At 41.4% G+C, this 16,928-nt stretch overlaps 1 protein-coding gene across 1 annotated transcript in view; it reads left to right on the forward strand.

Moving 5' to 3' along the window:
* The first annotated feature begins 10,389 nt into the window (after positions 1–10,389).
* The window catches only part of LOC121448361 (microsomal triglyceride transfer protein), a 38,526-nt gene continuing 31,987 nt past the window's right edge, over positions 10,390–16,928 (forward strand). The window contains exons 1-2 of the mRNA XM_041652325.1: positions 10,390–10,520; positions 16,212–16,399. Of these exons, the coding sequence (XP_041508259.1) occupies positions 10,460–10,520; positions 16,212–16,399 (249 nt within the window). The 5' untranslated portion in view covers positions 10,390–10,459. The remainder of the gene's footprint in view (positions 10,521–16,211; positions 16,400–16,928) is intronic.

The raw sequence follows: 16,928 nt of genomic DNA on the forward strand, positions 1-16,928 counted from the left end.
GGGGAGGGGCTTGCAGGGGGCGGGGCCAAGGCCTGGGTTTTGTTGAAGAGCGAGTAGCCAGCGCGAGGTGTTTTCCGTTGGCAGGCACTGGATTGGTACTCACTCTCGCTTTGTCCATGTATAAGATCGGGTCGGGAGAGGAGGAGAGCCCTACTCATAAAAATTAAAATACGAAACAGACGAAATGCTTTTATTCTTTCGGTGTTGAGAGGATGATCTGTTGCCCGAATGATTTCTAATTTATGTAGAAGAGGTTGCCAGTATCACATAAGTTTTCCCTTGTGGAAAAAAGTTAAAAGTGAGGTTCTTGGTAAAAATGCATTGAAGATGAGAATTTTAAGGTTTTTTTTATATATATATCCTTACTAAAAACATACGCATTACACTCCATTCTTTGATGTTTTCCTATGCTATTTTGTGAAACACTCGTGATATTTCATCGTTTGTAACATTTGACCTTATATAATCTTTTTGCTAAATATAGAACAAGTCAACCGAGGGGGGGAAAAAGCAGTTATGCAGATTGACCCTTTTTTTTTAAATTTGACATTTTTGATTGATGACTATTGTCGAATTTGGAGATAAAAACAATTTTCAAACTTTTAAATAGAAGATTGCCCTTTCAATATTGAAAGAACCATGATGTAGGTTGTTCTTGATCCTTGCCCCTTGGACATGGTTACATGCTCTTAGATAAAACTGAAATGTCTCTGAATTTAGGGGCAAGACTGAAGTCTTTCTTTAAAATCTCGGGTTTTATTTGGGATGTGAGCCAGGGTTCTGGTGTGGATCTCTCGAATCTACAAGATTTTTGTTAACTGAGCATGGCGTGAAACCTGGATCGGTTGTGATCTGTTAGTAGGACATCTTTTTTCAGCTGCCTCCATATCAGGGCAGAGAGTAGCTGAGGAAGGATTAGTAACTGGATAGGGAGCTCTTTGCATGTAGGTCGTTAGATCCAGGCTGGCATCGCAGTGTGCCAAGTCTTTGAGCAGCTGTTCAGTTGCCCCTGTGGGATCTGTTTTATAAATAATGATACATTTTTAGAGGCAATGCCTAGCATCCTGGATGTTTAAAAGAGTCTTTAAGTTAGGAGGAAAATCCTCATTTTAATGACGTTAGCAAAATTTGACTTAGTTATTTGATTTTGTAGTTGCAGAATCAATCTGAAGTGTGTAAAAAAAAAGTACCAACAAAAGCTGCAGAATGACAGCATATAAAAAGTGTAAGGTAAGGTCATGTGATATGAAGCAGTCATTGATTTATAAGGCTCATGTTTATTAACAGCCATGGAGTTTGTCTTAGGATTTTCTACAATGACTAAATGTTATTTTTGTCTTAAAGGCTCCAGAAGTGAGTATATACTTAAGATGCTTATAGACATAAAGGAAAAGGTGAATGTTTCTTGAGCACATGGTTTCAGAGATCTTGTGATTTTGCTCCATCTTGGAAAATAAGGAGTTTCCAAATGTAAAGAAAGAAAAAGAATTTGCAACCCTGGGACCAGTGAAAGCAAAGACCAAAACGTGAATGTTTCACCCAATGGCTGAAAAAACAGTGGGTAGAACACGGAAGGAAGGAGAAAGGATAGCTCTAAAGATGTTTCTTTTTTGAGCAATGGTAGAAATACCATTCCATTGACTGGGTCATGTAGAGAACACTAAAAGGAAATCGTACTTAAAAAATTAGCAAGTTTGGATTTGAATATGTATGGAATCTGAGGGATCTGCAGGCATCTAAATAGAGACAGACTTAAAACCTTAAGGATAGCAGACCTTAAGTTTTGTTTTTTGTTTGTTTGTTTGTTTGTTTGTTTGTTTTTGGTTTTTCGAGACAGGGTTTCTCTGTAGCTTTGGTGCCTGTCCCGGAACTAGCTCTTGTAGACCAGGCTGGCCTCGAACTCCCGAGTGCTGGGATTAAAGGCATGCGCCACCACCACCCAGCCAGACCTTAAGTTTTGAAAGAGAAGCCAGAAGTTGAAATTGTGTGAAATCTGGTTTCTAGGTATTGACATTGCTTTGCTTTTTAAAATATTGAGAGGACATTATAGAAAATAGTCCAAAGGTTTCTAGAGAAGTTGAAAATAAAACTACATACATAAATCTGGAAAATGGTATCACTGCCTTGTAGATATCTGCTCTACTACATTCATTGTAGCATTCCCCATCACCAAGATAGGAAATCTAGTATCTGTCTCTGTCAGCAAATGAATGGATTAAGGAACGATTAAGTATGTACAATGAGCTGTTAGTCCTGAAAAACAAAGACCTTGCCCTCTGCCTAAGTATGAATGAGCTTAGAAGACACTGTGCTGTGAACTAAGCTAAAGTACTTTGTGTTTTCACTTGTGTGGAAAATAATATTCAGGTATGCAGAAACGGAATAAAGCAGCAGTTATGAGGAAGGGGACGCGCAGGGGAGGGAGGAAGATGCGAGTCAAAGTAGAGTGTCTAGATAAACAAGTCGAGAGTGAATGCTTAACCTGCGGACTGTAGGCCACAGAGTTGTTCTGCAGTTGTTCTCATACTAATGAAGTGGTTCTAACGGCTCTCGTTGCAAAGGAAGCAGACAAGTTGGTTGACTGAAATGATGGATATGTTAATTTGCTTCACCATAGCAACCTCTTTACTATTCATATCTAGCCCATAGCATTGTGTTGTATGCCTTGCAATGACATTTATGGAGAAAACAGAGTTTATGTGATTTAACCACAAATAAATATTGAGCAGCCTAAATAAATCATATCTGTGTACTGCTTTCAGACAATTGGCAGCCAGTTTAAGTTGGACCACAGATTGTAAAGTAAGAAGAGAGCTGCAGATAGAGCAGAGTTTTAGGACACAAAACATGGTAATAAATGCAATTGTGAGCTTCTCCATATGTTTGGCCACATTGGACAGTCACTAAAAATTCCATTTTTGTCAACCTAGTTATGACTTTAAGTCTGAGTACTCTTCACAAGTTGGGAATGGTAGGTGGGGGTCGGTAACACTTGTGACTACTTTAATTTTAGACTAGAGAGTCCAAATGGAATCAAATCTAAAGCATGACTTGAAAGTTGTCTAAAAAGAAGAAACAGCTTCTCAACTATATTATTTCAGCTGGCATTTTGGTTGACTTAGAGAAAATTTTAAAAGATATCTTAAAGCACCTTGTAATCCATGAATATTGAAGATGCTAGAAAAACGCCTTAGGGAGGAACGTCAGCAAACCCCCTGAATGTCTTCGTAGAAACAAGTGGAGCAGCCAGTGTGGCCAACTGCCTCAGACTGCTGTAACTAGGCACAAAAGAACCTGAGAGCCCCAACAACAAGAGGGCCACTGCCGAGCGTTTGCTGCAGTGTAAGGGATGCTCCCTGACACCCACAGGAAATGTGGCAGGTGGTCTAGCAGACTCTCTAGTCCAAGGTGAGTGTAGAAGACTGAGCGGGAAGCTCTGAAGATGCCACTGTGGAATTTGTAAAAACCTGTGTATGGGGGCACCGCTCTGGAGCTAAGCCCAGCACTTTGGAGAAACTGCTTGGGTCTAAATTGAACAGGAGCAGACAACAGGAAGAGAAAAAAGCAAGGCCAGATGCAAGTGAAGGAAGGGCAGAGATGAAGGTCGTGACACAGGTCCTTGTGTGCCATTTTACCAAAGTGACAGAAAGCTGTTTGTAGTCGTGAGAGTAGAAAAGCAGTTTTACCCTCTCCTTAAAAGTACAGATAATGCCCAGCCAGCAAGATGGCTTAGTGAATAAGGATACTTGCTGCTAAACCCGAGGACCTAAGCTCAATCTCCAGGACCCACATGGTGGACGGTAACTTGACTCCTGAAAGTTGCCTTCTGACCGCCACACAAGCTCCATGGCCTAGGCACACTCACAGTAAATGTTTTTAAGAGTATCGCACAGGATTATGGTTGGATTCCAGTTAAAGGTGCAGTAATACAAAATTAACAGTGAGGCAGATAGAGGCAGGAGACGACTATAACCAGTATTTCACACTAAACATGGAGACATTTTTTAAGTGGTAAAATATGAACAAAACAAAAAAATAAAATAGTTGAGAAAAGAATAATTACTAAAAAGTGCTTGTATGCAGAAGACATGCCCAAAGGTCTAGCCAGTGAAATCAACAGAGAAAGGAAAGAAGCAAAATTCAGATGGCATGATTGTCTCTCTATATAAAAAACCAAAAGGTTTCCTAAATCCTCATTTCACTAATTCGCAAGTAGAGCAGAATTTTAGGACAAAAAGTTAACACACAAAATCCAGTTGGTCTGCGTGCTGGCAATGAATGGTCTGATCTTGAAATTAAAATGCTTACCCCACCTTGTGACTTAGCTAGAAAGCTAGTAAATTTGTAAAGAGCCTAAAGGAGGAATCTGAAAGGCTGGGGGAAAATCCAGGATCTAAGTAAATTCAGAGATGTTCTCAGGTACTAGAAATTCAAGACCCTAAGAACATGCTATCCATACTTAGGTATTTATTATTTTCATGAATAAAAGAAACCAGAAAGCCCTGGGGAAATACCTGATTCTAGGAATTGTAGGAAAACACAGAGGGTGAGCCAGCAGCCTGTGAACACTGGAAACTCAAACCTAAACACGCCAGTGTGGGGTTAGCCACTGGAACACAACAGCAAAACCCGAAAGGACTCGTGAGTGTGTGTATGGGGGGAGGGGTGTGTGTGAGTATTCACTTGTATATGTGGGTGTGGATGTTTGTGAGTTCACAAGCGCACTGTGTGTGTGTGTGTGTGTGTGTGTGTGTGTAGAAGTCAGAGGTCAACACCAGGTATATTCCTTGGTGGCTCACCACCTTACTTTTTTTTTTGATATTTAATTTGTATTTTTTTTATTTAAATTTATTTATTTATTAAGGATTTCTGCCTCGTCCCCGCAACCGCTTCCCATTTCCCTCCCCCTCCCCCGATCAAGTCCCCCTCCCTCGAAGAGCAATCAGGGTTCCCTGACCTGTGGGAAGCCCAAGGACTGCCCACCTCTATCCAGGTCTCCTAAGGTGAGCATCCAAACTGCCTAGGCTCCCACAAAGCCAGTACGTGCAGTAGAATCAAAAACCCACTGCGATTGTTCTTGAATTCTCAGTAAACACATAGGCATCCTCATGAATATTAACCTTCATCAGGCGATGAAAGGAGACAGAGACAGAGACCCACATGGGAGCACCGGACAGAAATCTCAAGGTCCAAATCAGGAGCAGAAGGAGACGGAGCATGAGCAAGGAACTCAGGACCACGAGGGGTGCACCCACACACTAAGACAATGGGGATGTTCTATTGGGAACTCACCAAGGCCAGCTGGCCTAGGTCTGAAAAAGCATGGGATAAATCCGGACTAGCTGAACCACCTTACTTTTTGAGGCAGAGTCTCTCACTGAATCTGGAGAGCAACTATTGACTAGACTGGTTGGCCAGCAGGTCTGCAGGATCCTCCTTCCTCTTCCTTCCCATATTGGTTTGCAGCTGAGCACAGCCATGCCTGACCTTTTACGTGGATGCTGGGGACGTGAATTCAGGTTTTCATGCATTAGAGACTAAGCCGTCTTCCTAAATCCCTGAAAAAACTGTGAATGAATAAAAAAAAAAAAAGCAATTATAGCAAGATTAAATAAAGTAATATTGGGCTATGGCTCAAAGTATAAAGTATCTGTGAGTTCTAATGCAAAGGATTAAGTAAGTAATTGGGCAATAGAAGACAAGAAATGTGCCAAAGAAACCCTATTAATTCATGTCACTGCTCCATGCTAGGGATGAATGCGGCTCCCTTTTTAAAGAGGGGGGTTGAACATACTACTTTCTTCCAAAGAATCTAGAGTAAAGAATGAGAATAAAAAATAAGAATAACTGTACATGGAGAATTCTGACAACTCCAATCAGTCAGGGACTTAAAGCAACCATACCACTAATAGAACACATTGATCATCACAAACTGTTATAAAAATAAGCCTTGAGCTCTGTGGCCCTCTGCTGGAATAACTACAGTTAATAGTCCAGAGTTTCAAATCGAAGAATTTTTACAAAATACCAAACAGGATTCCTCAATATTGCCACAGCCAAGGAGAGCCCAAGGGGACATGGCTCCCACATCTTGATTTCAGCAAATGATACTCTTGTAGAGGTTCTGACTTCCAGGCTAGAGGATAAATCCTGTTGTTCTAAGCCAGTAACTTGATTGGACAGCTACAGAGTTAGTGCAGTGCTCTCCAAAAGTTCTGGGAAACTCTTCAAGCACTGTCCCCAAATACCATCTTCTGCACTCTATCCCTCATCTCTTGACCAATACTAAATATTTTATAACTTTTTTAATACTTGCTTTAGAACTATTGGCTTCATTTCTGCTGTAAATTAATTTATTTGTTTATTCCTATAAATAATTGGTCTGTAAACGTAATTGAGTTATATTATGTACACCTTTAAAAGAAATTGGTGCTTCTACTCGACATTTTATGTTAGGTTTGAAATTTCCATTTTAAAAAGTGCAATAAAATTTTGTTATTCATTCTTTATCATTTTATCAAAATTAAATTTTTATTTTTTTATATGTGTCTGTTGAAATCACTTTTACTAATTCTCTTCAGTCTGTCAACCTAGTTCTGAGTGACCAGACATAGTATTAGAATCCTTTTAGGTTAGTACAATGCACAAGGTTTTTCAGATTATTGACAAGTATGTGTAAATGTGTTTATGTATGTTTGCTTAATTCTGTTTTGAAAAAAATGACTGTTTTTATCTTAGATTCCAAATCTCTCATAGTAATTTAGTATTTCTTTATTTTGACAAAGAAAATCTTTAAATATTTGTTAAAATGGTATATATATTCAAGCATGCCTTGTCACCAAACTATAAGAATGTTCTTAACAGAGTATGTGCCTCAGGATTCCACCAAAGTGCTAAGTCCCTTACTACATTAAAAATGCCATCACACTTTCAAACAGGATGAGCTTTACAGAGTGATTCAGAGTGTCCTGAGTTTTCTTTCCTTTTCCTCCTGCCCTCCCTCCCCCCTCCCTCCCTCAGTGCCACACTCTTCCCAAGAGCAGATCAAAGTGTTCTGATGACACAGATAGACTTTTCTTCTCAGGGCTATCGTACATCCTGACTTGCCACATCTATATCTAATAGGGTAACTCATTTCCTCTAACCTTTAGTGGGCTAAAGTTCATTTATCTTCTAATCTAGGGAAATAAGTTAACTCCTAACAACCTATGATACTCAACAGAACACAGCTGTACTTTGAAATCAATAAGCCATCTTTAATTTCAAATCTTCCTCCTTTGTCAAGGCAACATAGTAGTGTGAGGGCTGGGTACCACCAAAGGGGTTTGTAGCAAAAATGTTATTTTGAAATGTATTATCTGAGCCAGGCAGTGGAGGGGGGGGGCTCACCTTTAATCCCAGCACTTGGGAGGAAGGGACAGGTGGTTCTAGGTGAGTTTGAGGCCACCCTGGTCTACAAAAGCAAGTTCCAGGCCAGCCAGGACTGTTACATAAAGAAACTCAGTCTTAAAAAAACAAAAATAAACAACCCAAAAAACAAAAACAAATAAATAAAAAACAAAACCAAAAAACCAAGCATATTATCTGCTTCTGTGCTGACTAGTATAGATGGGTGTCTCCTTGAAATTTAGTGTGGAGTACCCTTCACAGAAACATGTGTTGTATAAACTTCCATATTAAATCGTATAGTCTTATGCAAGGACATCTCCTTTAACTAATTAACAACATTATCAATTTTATTCCAAGTTCAAAAATTCAAAGATATTATATCTCGCATTTTAAGGTTCATTTTTCTATGTTCCTCAAAGTAGTTTTAATCAATGAGCCTGAGCCAAGAGGAAAGGGTTGCTGTGGTGACCAAATGTAAACTGTGGTATGGACACCGGCTTTTGGTATTTTATGCCAAGCTGTCAATCTTTGCTCCCTCGTGTGCCATGCGAAATGCTGGTGAGTTCAGGAGACATCGCTCACGTGTACTGTACGCGGTTTGCTCTGTGTGCTAGTGCAGCAAAGGCCGTTTGTGCTGTTCTCAGTTCACCTCAGCGAAGCAGTCTTGAGACACCTTCTCTCTAATGCCTTTGTAAAAAGAGAACCATATATGCCAACTCTAAAAGGATGGTGTTAGGACCAACAGAAGCGGCCTACTTGTATGCCTTGTGTTGAAACGATTCCTGAATGTCGTGTGTTCTAGTGGAAATCAGATGCTCAAATGAAACAGCTCTCCCCTGATTAGGTAATAGTGATATGCTTTTATTGGTTGGACTCTGATCCAAAAGCCTGACATCGACTAGTACTTTACCCAAAGAGACACGTATCACACACCACACAGTCTAGCGACAGCTGTAAATGTATATGATTGTGACTCGGAGGTGAAAATACAAGACGGTTCTCAAATACTAGAGTAAGATTCAAAATAGGTCTTGATTGACAGAAATATGTATGAAGCACAAACGACTAAAAGGACTGACTTTCCATGTCTACCCATCGAATGCTGTGGGCACGTTCGGGGATCTATTAAACTCCAAGCAAAGCTAGAAAGACCTTGTGGCGCGCGTGTTTAATCCCAGCACTTGGGAGGTAGAGACAGGAGGATCACTGTGAGTGAAAAGTCAACCTGTTTTACACCTGGAGTTCCAGGTCAGCCAGGGCTGCATAGTAAAGCACCATCTTAACAAACTAAAGGAGCAACAGCATCAGCTAAGCAGAAAGGAAGTGCAAGGACTTTCGCCTTACATTGTGTATGGGCACCTGGTGTCCTCATAATTTTTCCCGGTAAAGCTTCGTGTGTGTGTATGTGTGTGTGTGTGTGTGTGTGTGTGTGTGTGTGTGTGAGAGAGAGAGAGAGAGAATGCCCTTGTGTGTGTGTATGTGTGTGTGTGTGAGAGAGAGAATGAGAATGCCCGTGTGTGTGTGTGTGTGTGTGTGTGTGTGTGTGTGTGTGTGAGAGAGAGAGAGAGAGAGAGAGAGAGAGAGAGAGAGAGAGAATGCCCTTGTCTGGCCTCAGAAAAAGTGGTAACAACAAATGAAGTTCAACTGTCAAGAGGAGATTAAAATAATTTTCACCTTTCAATTTTGCGTATGAAAACACACTTCAAAGGAAATGCTTCAGTTTGGAGATTTTTCAATTTTACATTTCCTTTTGCAGTCTTGTTGCTTGCTATCTTTTACCTAAGCTGTCTAAAAGACAAGCTCCAGGTTAGAGGAGAACCCATTTTAAACGTAAAACATGGCCATGAGTGTCTTCATAGACATTCCAATAGCACTTGCCACCAGAGTTTCTCCTACCTCCCCTCCACACCCACATACCATGCCACTTCACTTATGTTTCTGTCAGGACTCTGGTGGAAGTTTCCGGTGACAAGTGTTGGCCGGGTCAGCTAGTGTGGCTTTACCTGGACAAGGGCATTCACTTTAATGAGGTCTCCTAACTAATATTCTGTTGCAAAAGTGGTGAGGACTGGGACTCATCCTCTGAATCTCTTCTTAGAAATACAGCTCAGAAAAGCCAGGACTCAGGTCCGAGGAAGGACCCAAACAGGTGTTACTTGTTGGTACAAGCAGGGGTCTGCTCTGGTGGCCTCGGCTGGCCTGTTAACACCTTAATGGTGGCCTTCCTGGTTTGCTTCAACCTTTGCCATTTCACATAGTAAGAACAGTCAGCCACATTGCAGGGATGACGGTCTGACACAATATTATCTTTGTCAATGGTGGTATGACAGTTCAAATTATAAAACTAAGTAATTTCTATAATGGTTTATGAATAGTATAAAATTCAAAAATAAGTCTGGTGGTGGTGGCACATGACTTTAATCCTGGCACGGAGAAGGCAGAGGCAGGTGGATCTCTGTGAGTTTGAGGCCAGCCTGATCTACCAACTAAGTTCCAGGGCAGTCAGGGCTACATAGAGAAACCCTATTCAATCAGGTTCATTGGGGTTAGGGCTAATTGAACCACACCATGTTTCCATTATAAACTAGGGAAGTATTCAAACAGTCAGTTAATGTTCTAGCTTTGGTGATGATTTTGTATTTGAACAGAAAAGTACCACAACCAGGTTTTCTTTGTTTTGTTTTTTTCTTTTGTTTTGTTTTGTTTTTGTTTGTTTGTTTTGTTTCAGCACGGCTCCTGGGTGCTTCTGCATTTACACATTTGTAGGACTGTAGACTGGTTTAGTTTGGCTCTCAAGATATGAACTTTCTTGGTTTTCCCTCTTGAGTGAAACATGTTTCTTAAAAGTGAAAGACTAACAAGTATAGCCCACCTAGGTTTAATCATTAATAGTGAGCCCTTCCATGAACTTAGGTCCTGATTTTGGAGTTTGGAGTCTGACCTTTCCCCTATAGATAAACACTGCTGTCGCAGATTCTGAGGAGGGTCACTTCCTTGCTGGCTGTCACCAGAGGAGTCCACTTCTCAGAGGCTCCTGGGAAGTGGATGCTGCAGAGGGTAGCCGGGCAGCATGATCCTCCTAGCTGTGCTTTTCCTCTGCTTCTTCTCCTCATACTCTGCCTCTGTGAAAGGTAAGAGCGTGCTGCCTTTTTCTAAGCTTGAATCTCAGCCGTGCATGTGTGTATGTGTGCCTTGTGTTGTGTTGAAAGAGTTCCTAACTACACAGTTTTTGAAAATATATAGGGTTGGAATATCTGGGGGTAAGTGACAAAGTGGAAATGGAAAAAAAATTAATTTCTAGCTCTATTTTACAAGAGTGGAGGTCCCTTTTCGTCTCAGCCCGCCATCCCCCAGAGCAGTATGTCTCTAGCTTCAGTTTGTCATTCCTGAAAAAGATTTGAGCTATTGTTACCTGGGGCTGACAGACCCACAGAATGCAGTGCCTTCATTTGAATTGTAAAATAGGATTTTAAAAACCCAGTCCTGAATTTTCCTTCTAGTTGCTTAGCAATGGGACAGCAAGAAGAATCAGCGCCAACTGAAAGATGGGGGTGGGGGTAGTTTGATTGCCAAAGAATTATGAATGAAATGGGAAAGCATGTATGGAACTCTGTTGGCATTCAAAAGAATAGAATAAACCAAGTCAGTAAATTGAAGAAAATAAAGCTGTGTATATGGGTTTAAGAAATAAGACATATTTAAAAATAGTGTTACTAGTTAACAGTTTCTGCTTTAAGATGAAAATCACGTTAAAAACATGTGAATTGATAATGTCGGAAAAAACAGTGAAAGCATTTTCACAAGGAATGGTTTCAAATGTGTTGATGTGAAATCTATGAATCCACCAAACAGTGAAAGCATTTTCACAAGGAATGGTTTCAAATCTGTTGATATGAAATCTATGAATCCACCAGCTTATAAACTTTTTGGCCTTCAGATTGTTGCCTTGTATACATATATCACTTTTTATAGTTCATAAAAAGATATAAGATTAAAACCAATTGATCTAAAGGCAATCTCTTATGGTGGGGTGATTTCTAGTGTTGCATACTCTAAGTGAGGGACATAAAGTAATCACACAGAAACCTTTAAAATTTGTTTGGGATAAATGCAACTTTTGATCACAAAGTGAAGTTTGTCTCAAGATTTGTGTGTGTGTGAAATTTCTATATGGAAAAAGGAATAGCTGTTATTACAGCAAGATACAGAGGACTATAATTCAATTATTTCATCTGAACAAATAAATTCTTAAAGTAGAGGGAATATTTTCAGCACTTTCAAAAACCATAGTGCTTAAGAGATAACCCTTCCTTAGGTACAAGCAAAAACTTGTAAATCTATTAGACTTGGAATTGTTAGAAGGCTGTGTTTTATTGTTTGCCTAATATGTACACAGTATACTATAGAACCCAATATCATGATTATTTTGAAAAAAAATGAAGATATAGTGGTTACAATGGATTCTTTTTTAATTCCCATCCTGTAAACGAAAAACAACAAGCACACACGGGCCCACGCACACACACACACACCAGCAGCACGAAGGCATGCCACCTGCGCATGGGGAAAATGTGGCTTAGAACATGACAGTTTGCTGTGTACAAGCTCAATGACAAATCCAGGTTTTCAGAGCCCAAAGCTTGTGCAACTGTGAGGCTGTCCTTGATAAGACAGTGCAAAAATACTTTATGCTTACAAAGGTTACTGAGAAAAGATAAGGAACATGTACAGGTTGTGAGGGCCCTCTTCCAAAGTCTTCCGAGGACCCTGGGCAAGTGAGGGGCCCAGGGCTTAGGCTTCTTTACATGAGTTTCTTCATTTCATTACAAAGACTTTCTTAGACTAAATATCACAAGCATGCAACACAGGACTCAGTCCTCTCCATCTACATGGAGTAGCCTTTGGTATTAGAGGACAGCGATTTGATGATAGATTCTTTGCCCTCATAATGATTGACATATAGCCAGCAAACGACATGAGACGGCTCTACCCTCCTCCTAACCGTAGGATGCTGGGTGATATGGAGGGCAGTCTGTTTGTCGAGTGTGGACTTCAAAGGCTGTTATTGGCCATAGCTGGTAACAATGGATCTGTTCTCAATGCTGACTTGGTGGGGTTTTTTTTTTTTTTTTTTTGGTTTGTTTGTTTTTTAAATGTAGGGCTTTCCCTTCCTGCTCGTTTACTCACCTCTACTTCATACTGGCTTCATTTCTGGTCTTCGCTCAGTCTCTGGCTCCACCTTGTTTGTAGGCCATCTGCATCAGTCTCATCCCATCTCTCCTTTCTCTCCTCTGCCTTACACTTTCCTGTCAGATCCTTAAACTCTGTTGCCTCTTCCCTTACCTCCTAAATACGTCTCCTAGAGCCTCACTCAAACTCACCTCGGCTTTGCCTCCTGACTTGAGCCAATTACCAGTGCCATTGCTCTGCCTCAACTTTCGGGCCAAAAATGCCATTGTGTCTTCTCTTAAAGAGCAGCAGCCTAAGACAGAAGCTAAGCAGCTCATAGATTGGATGCGCGGTGTTGCCACACCCTGGGCAGCATACAGAGAAAGACCAGAGGAAGGCTGGCAAGAAACACTGGAGCATAGTCTAGCCATTTGGAGCATCTTCAACTTTGAGCATTTGATGGAAAGGGCAGGCACTTAAGGCCTGTTGAAAGAGGTAGGAAAAGCCAAGGGAGAACAGGGCCCTTCCTGCTCAGGGCCTCATTGTCCCAGCATTCAGTAGCTGATGTGTCATGTGCTCCTTGTTACCGCTAACGAAAAAGCTAGAAAACATCAGGGTAATAGTTTTGAAGACTTTGGATTTTAAGAACTACTTCCTCCTACACATTCTTCCATAATTTTCATCAGAAGGCTCCTTCATGTAGTCCAAAAACTCAGATTTCATAAATTCTAAGCTTCAGAGCCTACACTGTGGGTGTGGGATGGATTTAGAGTCAGTCTTTGTCAGCTGCCCTGTTCCTGCTTATCTTTCACAGTTGAGGTGGGGGTTTGATAAGGCAGCGTGCAGTGCTTTTGTGCCCTATATGGACTGACTCTCTCTCTCTCTCTCTCTCCTTCTATATGTCATGCCTCCGACTTGGCTGGCCTGTGTTTGCACTTTGTTTTGTGTGATGTCAGCTCTCACTCATCTGTCACCTGCCTCTTCTGTGTTCCTACTGAAGTCCTTGTTCTCCCTTTGAACCTTTGTCAGACCATGGAACGTAGAATTGGGTCAGAAACCTCTTTCAGCTTCCAGTCTCAAATTCCAAGGCTATGGCCTTGTCCCAGGCTCCCTGATGTCCAGAGGCACCTGTTTAACCTCCTCTTCTTCTGCCATGTTGTTTTCTTCGTCAGTTCCCTTTCTTGATGTTCTTGGGTCTGCACGAGCCCTCTTCAGGGCCTTTGCACTTGCTCTCTCTGTGAGAATGGAGTGGGAGGAGCAGAGTGTAGCTCTTGCTACAGATGTGCACAGGACCAGCCTAAAGCTGACCTTGCCTCACCGAGTTCTAACCATTCCCTTTCTGATTAGACAAGTCTCCAACAGCATGGCTGTCATCCTATGGTGTTTGCTCATTCATTCATTTATATTTTATGTTCTAGCTCCTCGTCACATAAATATCAGCTCCATAAGCGTAGAAAAATTATCTCTTGTTTGTAGGCATAGCAGGTGACCCAAGGAAACTGCCCACATCCTAAGTGTTTCTCCGAGCATCGTTGTTGGAGAAAATAATGAATTCCTGGCGCCTTCCCTAGGAATGAAAAAAAATCAATCTAGAATTTTAGGGGTTTGTGGTAAAAGTAAGAGCATGATCTTTAGGGCCAGATAGCTATGGTTCCCATCATGGCGCCATTATTAATCCCCTGAGTAACCCTGGTCAGTGGTGTAATCCCACTGCCCTTTAGTTTTCTCATCTAATGAGGGATAGTAATGCCCATCTCCGAGCCAGGTGCAGTGCAAAATTATAAACGAAGCACCTGGAGCAAAAAGCAAGCGAAAGAAGGGTTCCAGGCCAGCCTGGGCTACATAGTGAGACCCTGTCTCAAAACAAACAACAGCAGACCAAGGCTGAACTGCTTAGATTTTTATGACTGTCAGCACACATAATCTTGAGGCAATTAGTGTTGGTCTCTTTTTCCCGGAGTCTATGCAGTCGTTGCATGGAGTGGGTGGGCAGAAGCTGATGTAGACCAGGCTGGCCTCGAACTCACAGAGAGTTCTTGCCTCTGTTTCCCAAGTGCTGGGATTAAAGGCGTGCACCCCTACACCAGATTATATACATACTTCTTAAAGGGAAAGTAAGTTATGACTTCCTGTTAGAGTTCACTGGCAAAGCTGCCCCAGTGGCTCTAAGGAAGAACATACGTACTGAATCCTTCTTGGCTGCATCTGTGAGTTCATACACAGAAAATAAACAAAGCCAGTTTCTGTGATCATAAACTTTTTGTGCCTGAGAAAAATTTAATCCTTCCACTGTGTGTGTTGTGGGGATGAGTTAACCTGAGTTGGAAACTGTGAACTTCTCCTTTGTGGGGTTTTTTGTTTTGGCTCCCAGTACTGATTTCTATGCTATTTGATATTAAATCCCCCTGTCCAAATTTAAGCCATCTTAAGATTTTGTGTAGTTTTTTTCCCCCAGGCACAGCTAATTTAAACTTATTTATAGGTGGCTCTTAAATGTTCCAATTTTCTTGAAAATATTATTACACAAGCCAAGTGTGGTGGCACATACCTTTAATTCCAGCACTTAGGAGGTGGAGGCAGGAGGATCTCTGTGAGTCTGACTCCAGCCTGGTCTACAGAGTGAGTTCCAGGACAGCCAAAGATACACAGAGAAACCCTGTCTTGAAAAAAAAATATATTATTATACAATAATATGCCTGGTACAGATTTATTTCATTTTTATTCATTTATTTACTTTTGAGTTTTTGAGACATGGTCTCATGTTGTAGCCTAGGTTGGCATGGAACTCACTATGTAGTTCAAGGCTTGCCTGGAATTATTATATAGCCCAGGCTACCCTCAAACTCATAGGCATCTTCCTATCTCAGCCTTCAAAGTGCTGGGATTATAGGTATGAACCACCACCATTACCCTGAAATGTTCTGTGGACAAGTTTGCTAGTTAAGATATAGAGAGAACTGCAGAGAAATCATTCTCAAGTGCAGCAAGTATGCCAAAGAACTGTCTCGTTGATGACTAACACTCAGCTGTTGAAATTAAAATCTTATCAACTATGATGCTGTAATGCTGGATCTGTGCTTTGGTCAAAAGCACTTGGTACTCTTCCAGAGTACCTGGGATCCATTCCCAGCATCCACATGGTAGTTTACAACTATGAGCTATGTAGCTCCAGTGCCAGGAAATCCATTGCCCTCTTCTGGCTTCCTTGGGTACTACATGCTTTTGGTGTACATACATGCAGGCAAAACACTCATAAAATTTTAAGTGATCTTAATGAGTTTGTAAAGCAATTCTTGTCAAGACCTCTGCTTGAACTTACAGTCAAGTGATTCAAAGCAACATGACCGTTGCTTTATAAACCGTCTTAGGCTCAACCAGAGCAGGGTGGAGATGACTTGATTAAGTGATATAAACAGTGCTTTTCTGAAATGGAAGCTTGTTTGCATGCTCATCGGTTAACTTACTCCTGTGTGGGTTTTAAGCTGATGGCTTCAGTAGACAGAGAAGCACAGCATCTCTGATTCAGCAGGTGCTTGTTAAGCTCCCCTGAACCTCAGTGAACTGAAAGAATGGAACGGTAGCAAGACAGTATGTTCTCGGGCCTGACAGGTGCCTGACGATTGAAACTTGATCCGTGCCCCTCTTTAATGCAGGTCACACAACTGGTCTCTCGTTAAATAATGAACGGCTATACAAGCTCACGTACTCCACTGAAGTGTTTATTGACGGGGGCAAAGGAAAACTGCAAGACAGCGTGGGCTACCGGATCTCATCTGATGTAGATGTTGTGCTACTGTGGAGGAATCCTGATGGTGACGATGACCAGCTGATCCAAGTCACGGTGGGCATTTTCTGTCAGCAGGAAGAAACAGCACCACACTAAGACTAGCTGTCAGAAACACATCATCCAGCAGCGCCTGGTTTGTGCTGTTGGTTATACTTGGCTTGCTGTCTTTCCCAGAAACAAGCGAAGCATCCACAGTTTTTGAAGTTGTTGCTGATCATTAGTGAGTTTTCTCCAAATCGTTGAAGCAGGCTGCTCCAGGCTACTGAGTAACTGAAGTCTGACCTCGAGTCCTATGTAGCATCTTAATATGAATAGGGACCTTGTATTGGAACCCATTCAGAGTGTCCTGGGAGGAAGGGATTTGCTATGCAAGGAGAGGCCTCATTTAACGGGTAGAAGGGTAGAGTTACTAATGAGGGACAGATCCTTTTATGGACTGAGCCAAGTACTCCACAGAATGACCGTGTTTGGTCAATGACCATGTTTGCTCAGCCATGATGGTTTAGGTTGGTAAGACTTTTTCTAATGTTGATACATTGTAATCCTATGGATTTCTTTTAAAGTTAGTTACTGTCAGATAGGT

This window comes from Microtus oregoni, unplaced genomic scaffold (assembly GCF_018167655.1).
Source record: "Microtus oregoni isolate MIOR12 unplaced genomic scaffold, Mior012 000000F_ref0000247, whole genome shotgun sequence".
In the NCBI taxonomy this organism is placed as follows: domain Eukaryota; kingdom Metazoa; phylum Chordata; class Mammalia; order Rodentia; family Cricetidae; genus Microtus; species Microtus oregoni.